Source organism: Podarcis erhardii, assembly GCF_964252035.2.
Source record: "Podarcis erhardii genome assembly, chromosome: 2".
In the NCBI taxonomy this organism is placed as follows: domain Eukaryota; kingdom Metazoa; phylum Chordata; class Lepidosauria; order Squamata; family Lacertidae; genus Podarcis; species Podarcis erhardii.
The window spans coordinates 59,944,176-59,954,355 of NC_138498.1; the positions used below are offsets into that span (position 1 = coordinate 59,944,176).

General features: G+C 43.4%; 1 protein-coding gene across 1 annotated transcript; it reads right to left on the reverse strand.

The window, feature by feature from the left end:
* Window positions 1-7,602: 7,602 nt before the first annotated feature.
* On the reverse strand, window positions 7,603-9,856 carry NEUROG1 (neurogenin 1). Its single transcript, XM_081844073.1, has 2 exons — window positions 9,709-9,856; window positions 7,603-9,248 (listed from the first exon to the last, which is right to left on the reverse strand). Exon 2 carries the CDS (start codon window positions 9,245-9,247, stop codon window positions 8,564-8,566), a length of 684 nt encoding a protein of 227 aa, XP_081700199.1. The 5' UTR covers window position 9,248; window positions 9,709-9,856; the 3' UTR covers window positions 7,603-8,563.
* Window positions 9,857-10,180: the final 324 nt, after the last annotated feature.

Here is a 10,180-nt window from a genome sequence, read left to right on the forward strand (position 1 = left end):
AATTGTGCCCAGAAACTTATTGGGAGCCAATGTAGAATGTGAGAGAAAGGCTCTAAACAGAAGTACCATATTAAGTGAAATAAGCTGTTTGTTTACACAAACGGGGACTATTAACTAATACCAACTGAGCATAATCCATTATTTGTGCAACATATCATATTGTTCAATAATAGCCTGAGATTGCTTTGAGCTAGCCCTCAATGCCCTCTTTCGGATTGCAATGTCCTGTAGCCTCCATCTGGAATGCCAAGTATGCTATAAGCTGAGAAATAACATAGCAAAGTGTTAGGCAGACTAACAAATCCCCATTTGGAAAAATATACTCCGACACGATCAGTCATAGATTTGAGAGTAACAAAAACCTGCACATAAAGGGATTTTAAAAGATACTCTTATTTCTACTTATTTAGACTCATCTCAGCATAGCTTAACTTCTGCATAGCTTAACTTCATTCTGAGGGCCATGCTCAAAGTTGGCCAACCCTCTGAGGACCAAATTTCAGGGGTAAAGGTAAAGGGACCCCTGACTGTTAGGTCCAGTCGCAGATGACTCTGGGGTTGCAGCGTTCATCTTGCTTTATTGGCTGAGGGAGCCGGCATACAGCTTCTGGGTCATGTGGCCAGCATGACTAAGCCACTTCTGGTGAACCAGAGCAGCGCACGGAAACGCCGTTTTACCTTCCCGCCAGAGCGGTACCTATTTATCTACTTGCACTGCGTGCTTTCGAACTGCTAAATATCAGGGGTAGTCAAGGGCACCACATGTACATGCCACACATACTCCTGCTGCATGCGTGCATGCACACACACATCATACATGCAGTACCTACACTCACCAAAGGCGACTAGTGCAAACTTTAGGTGTGTGCCTTAGCACATACGCTATTTGTACATGTGCAAGCAAAATGGATGCTTTTGTGAATTGGGTTCTGCTGTCTCGCCCGTTGACCTTCTCAACCTTGGAAAGTGCTGGTAGATGGAGCAACTGCGGAAAAGCTGCCTCTCTGACAGCTTTAGGAGCCCTGCCCTAAATCTTTTGACTAATAAGATGTTTTGCTCTAGTCAGTGTGCTTTCCTAATTAATTAACATTAAACAGCTATTGATCAGTTAGCTTAAGTGGGCTATGTGTAGCTCTCCTAAGTCACACAGTCATTTTGTTGAATAATACCATAATCATTTTTTTTAAAAAAAATCCCATCTTGATCAAAAGTGCTGAAACCATGTAAGTCTGTTTTCCTTCTTCATTTTTCCTATTCTGCATTTTAGCCCTCAATGTTGTTAATGTGCTAATCCAGCCTGTGTGAGTTTACGATGGAGGTAGTACCATGAGTACTAGATGTGGTGTGTCAACATGTCAGCTAAGATGCCTGGGTGCCAAAAGGCATCCATTAGCTACCATTTACCCTCAGTGGCCAACAACTTGAAAACATTAGCCTGCGAGTGCTCCAATTGCTTTGAAGACGCTTGAACTCAGGACGAAAGGGAGAAACATGCTAAGAGGAAGGCACGCTTGGCAAACTCAGCTACAAGTGATGGCCAAATAAGAAGAAAGAAGACCCTCTGTGGCTATGTGGCCAAACTCAGGCCACCCAGCATTGCCACTGCCTTGTCTTGAGGCCAGAAATGCACTTGTCCTTCATGTCCAAAGGAAAAAGGGTTCCTCTTCCAAGCCATTTCTTTCCCTAGCCTTTTTGGTCCAACCTATTCTCCTGGGAAGCGGGTGGCGCTGTGGGTTAAACCACAGAGCCTAGGACTTGCCGATCAGAAGGTCAGTGGTTTGGATCCCCGTGACGGGGTGAGCTCCCGTTGCTTGGTCCCTGCTCCTGCCAACCTAGCCATTTGAAAGCATGTCAAAGTGCAAGTAGATAAATAGGTACCGCTCCGGCGGGAAGGTAAACGGCATTTCTGTGCACTGCTCTGGTTTGCCAGAAGCGGCTTTGGCATGCTGGCCACATGACCCGGAAGCTGTACACTGGCTCCCTCGGCCAATAAAGCGAGATGAGCGCCACAACCCCAGAGTTGGTCACGAATGGACCTAATGGTCAGGGGTCCCTTTACCTTTACCTTTATTCTCTTCTTCTCTTCGATCAGGAAATAACCAGATTGTACTTGCTGAAGGAAGCTTCCCATGCAACCACTTGCAGGCACTGGCATTAAACCTAAGCTGGACTCCAGCCCAGTCCATTTTGTGGTGACCACCCATCGTACTTGCTTCCCACCAACATGTTTGGTTCACAGATATACTTGAGTAACATACAAAAATTGAAATTGCCTTTAAAATCAGTGAAATTTGTCATCATGGTTGCTTTAATCCTCCAAATGATTTATTTTGGATTTCACAAGCCCCCAGTGAGAAAGGGCTTCACGCTGAACATTTTAATTCTCACCTGCTTCTGCCTTTATAATCTCTTCCCCGTATACAAATCAATCTTAATGGTTCATTAGAGTGACTGAGATCTATAATTATAGTATTACCTTTCATGTGCTCACAGGTACCAAAGTAGGCTTTCAGAGAAAGTCGACATTAAATCAAATCTATAGCAGATTACCATTCAAGGAGATCCCTTATTATAGAGATGCTCTTGTTAGTTGTGGAAATCCAAGTATTGTTCAGGGTTTAAAACCAGCATTAAAGATGCTTTAGTTTTTCAAGTAATATCCCAGTTGGCAGCAGGGAACTTGCAGGCAGTAGGAAGTATTGAGTTTGGTATATAATAATGGGATCTGGTTTTAGGCTTGGGAGACGTCACAGATGTTCCTTTACAAAGGAGCAGTGCAGTATGTCAACAATTAAAAAGTGTGCAGAGCAGAAGCATCCTATAAATCCAAATTATGACTATGATCAGTTGCCTGTGGGAAATTTTGGTTCTGCACTAGACTTTTGCCAAACAGAAATATCAGTAATTCAACTGTCATTTTTATGCTGAGATTTCTGGCTATTAAAACTGCTGCTTTAGTTTGGATGGAGAATTCCATGCAGTGATCGCTGGCTGTAGATAATTGGATATAAAGTTTTATTGCCTTTTCCAATTGTTCAATATAGATTTTGTGTGCGCACATTACATACGAGCAAAGATATCAGCAACAACATGGCACCCCTACTAATGTACAAAGAACCACAGAAAGCCCATTGTCCGCTCAAAAGCCTACTGTATGAGAAAAATCTTACACCCTCTTCAAAAAAGCCAGCCATGATTACAACACAATCCTAAACATATCTACCCAGAATTAAGTCCCGCTGTGCTTAAGTGCCTTCCTTGGCTTCTTCTGGAAAGAGGTGCCACAATTTTGAGGTGATTGCTGAGCAGGCCCAGCTCTTCCCTATTGCTGTCCAAACCTGTCATAAGGATGACACAGGCAAGAATCCTCATTTAGATCCATACTGAAAGAGAAGGTCATTAAGATTTGAGTGCCCCAGACTGCGCAAAGCTTGAAATAAAATGAGCATCATGAATTGGGCCCAGAAGCAAATTGGCAGCCAACCTAACTAAGGCAAAACAGATGAAAAATCTGCATCTCTAGATAATAACAGAAAGCCCAAGTCTTGATAAATGGATAACTTTTTACTGTGTATGGTAGCATTACCATGTAGCTGTTGTGTGTGACATTTTACCTCTTTTATGTTTCTAAACAATACTAGCATTTCAAATTAGTTTGCTGTATTACTAATCATATTTAGTTTGTTTCTTATCTCTGTCGGTTTAGTTGAATTTCCCTTTCCCTTGCCTTCAAATTTTGTACTGTTAACTCTTTTAATATTTTTAAGTGTACTAATATCTTATTTTTTTGCTCTTGATCCTTTTTCATTTTAATACTATTTCATAGTCCATTTTATACTGTTACTCTAATGATAATGAAAATAATAAGAAAAAATATGTGCCTGTCTCCCAACACCTGTCAAGAGATATGCAGCGGTGTTATGTACTAATTGAAGCTGCCAACTCATCTTTAATGTTTCAATGCTTTGTTTATTCTCTGATATTGAAAATGTGCGTCTTAGGTCACCTGTGAGTTTACAGGATCTTTCATCTCCATGAAGATAGGCTAAATTTCAGTCCCTGAAGGGTATTTTCCCTAATTTTCAAGGGCATGAATTGTGACTGCATACATCAAGACTTTATACAAATCTGTGTTTGAGATACATTCATTATATCTGCAAGACCTGAACTGATGATTTAATAAACATACAAACACTTATTTGTCACAAATGGTCCATGAAATCCATATGCCAAGTAGTATCAAAAGTTTGCAAACTATGTGGGAAATAAGCCAGGAATATCTCAAGATGCTGGATCAACAATATTTCAACATCACAAAAATATATTTTGCAAAAACATACGGACTGTTTCTAAAATCTCTCATAGAATTATAGAACTGCAGCTACCCACAAATCATGTCACACTTAAAAGGCTGCCGTCACACTTGTTTCCATTTTAGCCAATGCCCAATACCTCTTTTGTTACAACTTTGCTAGCCTCTCCTCCCCTCTCTCTTGATTTGTGACATACTTTATAGGCAGACCCATTGCAATCTGTCCAATGGAGTCTTTCAAAACTACAATCTTAGGAAACGGGGTGTTTGAGGTTAGCGAGAGCAGGCTTGCTGTCAAGTCATCTCTGTAGCTTTGAGCAGAATTTCAGGCTTTTTGACTCTGCAGGTGCACAACCTATACAGTTTACGGGTGACATTTGTGTGAGAGACGGAGAAGCAGCTGGTTGTGCCAATTCCTCTGCGTTAACAGGTTGAGTGTCCTTATTTGAACTGCACTGGGCCTGGGTGCTGTGTTTTAAAACAACATTCTTAGGCACAGCCATCTCAGCACGCTTCCTTGCATGCAGTAGCAATCATCCATTTGATCGCTCCCGTTTATATTCAGCAGTGCTGCAGCCAGCTGCCAATTCAGAATTGCAATTGCACTGTGTGCTCTCCTTGGAGCAGGATGTGAACCGGGGCTTTTGGCACTTGCTTCCTGGTGCGTCTCCTGAGGGCTTAAGGGGGAAGAAAAACCAGTGTTCTATCCCAGACACGTGCACCTACAGCAGGATTGGAGAGACCCCTTGCTGGAGTCACAAATAGAGGATTTACCCTGCGCTATAGAAATGGAATAAGCTCTCAAGCAAAAGGCTGAGCTGACTCGCTTCCAAAGAGTATAATGGGAGCTCCAAATCCTGTCTCGCACACCCTACGCCAGCTATTAAAGGGAAGGGGCAGAACAATTCAAATGGAGAAAAGATGGACGAGGTAAAGCGAAGATAATTTTCAAGTCCATAAGTTTACTTCTGCGGGTCTCAAAATAGGGGTTAATCCATCTTTATTTTTTATTTATTTTCTCTGCCCTAAGGCCAGACTTTAGTTTCTTTGTTTGTTCTCCTTCGGATCACAACCTGACAATCTTTTCACACATGAAGTGACATATATACAAAGACAAAGCAACTTGGCTTCTACCCAGTGTACGAACAATTTCTCTGCTGAACAAAACGGCTCTTTTCATACTGGTGCACTGAGTATGTTTGTCCCAAGTTGCACGCTATCACAGATTGACTTGCCTCAGGAAGGAAAGCAGTGCACGCCAAAATAGCTATTTATTTTTATTTCTTCTCTGATAAGGATTTTGCACATGGTCGTACTTCCCCCAAGGCCATATTTGATGGGTCATGTGCCGCAATAGAGAGAATAGTGCTTTGAGAATAGTGTTTTGAGCTTGTGAGATCCGCTTTCACTCCTTCAGCATGGCACAAGGAGTCTGGGAACTTTTGTTTCTGTTTTTTTAATAAACCACAGCCTGCCATGTCATCAAAACCCAGACAAACTGTGGTTGATCTTAACTGTGGTTAGTTTTAACATGCCATATTCAAGCTATAGTTGATGAAACTGGCTCGCTTTTGTTCACTATAGTTAAGATTCACCACTGTTCAGGATTCAGACTTAAGGCTTAGCCAGGGTCTCATTTTCTGCAGTTTCTCCTCTTCATGTTAATCATGATGCATTTTGCAGTGGAAAAGCATTGCCATGTGGTGATGCAACCATGTGGGAACATTATGGAGTGGGAAGATTTTGGGGTGAATTTCCTTGCCAGTACACTGGCTCCAAAGAACATGCAGTTCTAGGGTTGGGAATTTATATTTACCAGTGCCATTTCATGAAGTAATACAAGAAGGAAGGAGAGCATATTTCTTCTCTGGGGAGCTCAGACTTATATTTTTACAGCAGGGAGGGGAGAGACAAGGACAACAAGGGAGCAAAATGAAGCTACACACACACACACACACACACACACACACACACACACACACACACGGCTTTGTTTCAGCTGGGGAAGGGGGCTAAGGATTACAACACTTTATCCGAAAAGCTGGATTTTGACTTACCACACATATTACCCTACCCATGTTGTTGCTGATTACAAACATTGGTATAACGCTACCTCACAGGGCTGTAGTGACGATAAGATGGAAAGAACCACTTGGGCTACATTGAAACACAGCCAAGGAAATGCAGGACATCAGTGTAATATAATTAAGCATGGCTGTGGTATAGAGCCCCCTTCACACAGAAAGGCAGAGCTTTCCAAACTGTCGTGACACATTACTGTGTTGGCTGCAGTGTGTCGTGTGAATGCTCTTATAAGGGGTTAGCTTAACCTCCAGTTTGCTACTGAATGACTGTGTCACGAAATGATGCATGTCCAAAAAGGGTGTCACCAAAATGAAAAGTTTGCAAAGCTCTAGTCTAACCTATCTGAAAGGGTTTTTTGCGGGGATAAAATGAGCTAGCTTCCCATGCATGCTGCCCTTAATTCCTTGAAGAAGAAAACAAACACAATACAAACTGGAGCAAAAAAAAAGATAATTTGTGTGCTTAAGAAAACAAAAACCATTTTAAACACCTTTATTAGCAATAATCTAAAACATGAATTGAAAGGTGTTTGCATGAAATGTAAAGTTTGTTTGGAGATGTGTTCCATGTTATTTCAATATGTTGATTAGTTGTTACTTGTAAAAACTCAGTCCAAAGTTTTCAAAAAGTTTAATTTAACTAAAGAGGAAGGATTAAAAGCTTGAAATCTTCAAGAAAGGTCCCCTTCAGAAAGTGCAAAACTATAAAGCCTTCAAAAACCCATTGCTCTAAGGCATCCACCTGTCACTTCCCACTTTCTACATAATTGTCACTTTTTATTGATCCTTTTAATCCCTTTTTCTTTGAAAATCTGTTGCCAGCTGATGTTTCATTACACCAAAGAGAACTCTGTTTTTTAGTATGTGTATCCCCACAGGTAGCCTCATGCTGAGAGCTAAACCATGGCCACCAATTTTAATTTGCTTTATTGTAAGTATTAATAGCTTATGTGTGTGTCCAAATTTAGATGATGTAAGAGAATTCTATGGTGTATATTTATTGCTACCCGGATAACTGCTTTTAATTTGATTTCAGATGTTTGTGCCATGACACAATTTCTCCTGTTCGCTAATAAAATGCATCGCCTCCTCTGACAAATACAGGCTCATTTTTATGAAATTACAACCTCTGGAATAAAAGATAAATCCAAATGCACCCAAATTATAAATGTATAAAACAACATTTATTTACAGCAAGATTTTCTTTATATAAAAAGTACAGCATCTCATTTTAAGACAATGCAGACATAATAATAATAATAATAAAGCTCTTTATGTACAAAAATACAATTTTCATATGAATGAAAGTTCTTGAATAAATTAAGCTAGAATCAGACCCCGTCAGTGAATGCTCTGTGTCTAGTCCTACTCAAAAACAAGACAGAAGCAGCAGAGGTCAAGATCCATAATGCATGAACCCAGTTCCTTGTCTGCCCTCTTTAGGGACTGATCATGTCAGGGTTCAGAGCTCTGCCAAGAAAAAAGCAAAGCTCCATCCACAGCAATTAGAGTCATTGAGAATTTTGTGAGCTAAGTACCTAGCAGGAGGCCCTGTGCACCCAGCCAAATCAGCCCTCCCTAAGCCTTTTCATTGTATTGTCAGGGCGTTCAAACCAAATTTTCATGCTCATTTTTCTTCATTAGAGTTCTACAAATTGTAAAATTGACTTTTCACCTTGTCTGTAGCAGCAAATCTGTCCCTTTTATTCCCTTTTCTAAATCATATTGATGCCCAAGAGCTCAGGGCCAGTGGAAAAGAAGGAAACAAAGTGGGATTTGTGACATTCAGAAAAGTGCAAAGGAAAAAAAAATTAAAAAGCAGGGGCAGGGAGAGAGAAAGAAAATCTTAGCAAAGGGAGCAAAGTCTTCTAGTGAGCTGGATCTTGATGCCATGACGGCCAACTGGAGGCCAGCCTAAACACTGCATTACATTGTTCACACATCTGGGTGTGTATGCGAACATTTCTTAACATCACTGACTTTTTGGGTTGGAGATGACATTAGTCTGAGGTTGCTTTGATGTGAAGAGGCCCAAAGTACACCTCCCCACCCTGTGTTTTCATGGGAGCCTAGAGCCCAAGCAGGCCAAGCCACCGGGGCAAGCACTGATCGTTTCGCAATGCTAAGAGAAGGGGCACTGCCCACCCAAGGAGCAAACCGCCCTCGTCTAATGGTACTGCACAAAGCAGGAAGTACTCTGCAACAAGTCTTTGTGGAGGCAGCGGAAGGAGAAGAGGTTCTCCGTATGGCCATAACAACAGTCTTCTGATGTTGTTGGGCTGCCAGGGCTCGAAGTGCAGGCAGAGAGGGAAGAGGTGGCTGGAGAGGCAGTGGATATCCAGGAGCCTGCGTCACTGCCAGGGCTGGGCGGGTCTGCGGAGCTCAAGAAGCTGGGCAGGACCATCTCTTTGGAAGGTTTCTGGAGGCGCTGATCAGCCAGCCTCAGCGTCTCAGAGAGGGCCCAGATGTAGTTGTGGGCAAAGCGCAAGGTCTCTATCTTGGTCAGCTTGGTGTCGTCAGGGAAGGTGGGGAGGACGCTCCTGAGCTCGTCCAGGGCCGCGTTGAGGTTGTGCATGCGGTTCCTCTCCCGGTCATTTGCCTTGACCCGCCTGGTCTTCTTGATCGTATGCAGGACAGCTTCGTTCTTGACCTTGGTGCGCCCCCGACGCCTCTTCCGGTCCTTCTCTTCTTCGCCCTTCACGAGGCCGCGCTCTGGGGAAGCAAGATGCTTGGGGGTGGCCAGGGAAGGGGCCTGTAGGCCACTGAGGCTGCCTTCGTCATCCGTGAGGCAAAAGGGCACATCGCTGCTGCTCTCCAGGTCAGAGTAACTGGTCTCCAGGGCCGAGGACATCCTGTGAGGAGGAGGAAGAGGAGAAAAAGAAAGGGGGCACCATTATTACCAACTCTAAAGTGGAGACAGAACCACAAGTGAACTAGAGAAAAGGAGATAAGGAGATGCATTGCAGAGAGTTGGACCAGATCATCCTTGGGGTTCTTTCATTTTTACAATTCTATGAAAAAAGGAAAACTAAAAATGAATTTTTTAAAAATAGTATTTTTTAAAAAACCCACACCAAACACAAATAACGTGTGAATGTGAGGTTGTTTTTTTTTTTTTTTTTTTTAAAAAAAAGCCCAGTCAAGAAAAGAAACTGTAAGAAATGTTTAGCTTTTATTCTGCCAGCGTCAGTGTCGTTTCCTTTCAGGGCTGAAGTTCAAGTTTGTCGTTTGTGTCCAGCCAGCAGAGCTGCACCCTCTTCTGCCCGCCCAGCCCCTGCGCCCATCCCTCCTGCCTGCCCCGCTCCTACTCACTTGCTCAGGGCGGCCGTCCGCACATCCACGCGCGCCCAGCCCCCGAGTGCAGCAGCGAGATCCCGGCGGGGAGAAAAGCGACGGGCGGGACACGCGACCCCTCTTGTCTCTGAAGTGATCTCTGCCGCTATCAAGTCGTGTGAGCAACGAGTGTGGCACACGACTGGCCTCAGACATCTTATATACCCCGTAAAACAATGGGCCTCTCTCGCGCGGCTGGCCCCCGGCGCCCCCCCCCCCCGGCAAGCTCCGGCCGGATGAATGAATGAATCCAGGCATCAGGTCGGCCCCGTGCGGCACTTTCCCCTATTTGCATAATTTATGCGCCGAGGATTCCGGGCTCTCACGGGAGTGTGCCTATAATTACCGCCGGCCAATGGCGAGGGAGAGCTGCCGGGGAGCCACGTGAGCTATCACTGGGCTAAGCCTACTTGTTTGAGCTTCATTAGTCTATTAAAAGGGGAGGGGGAGG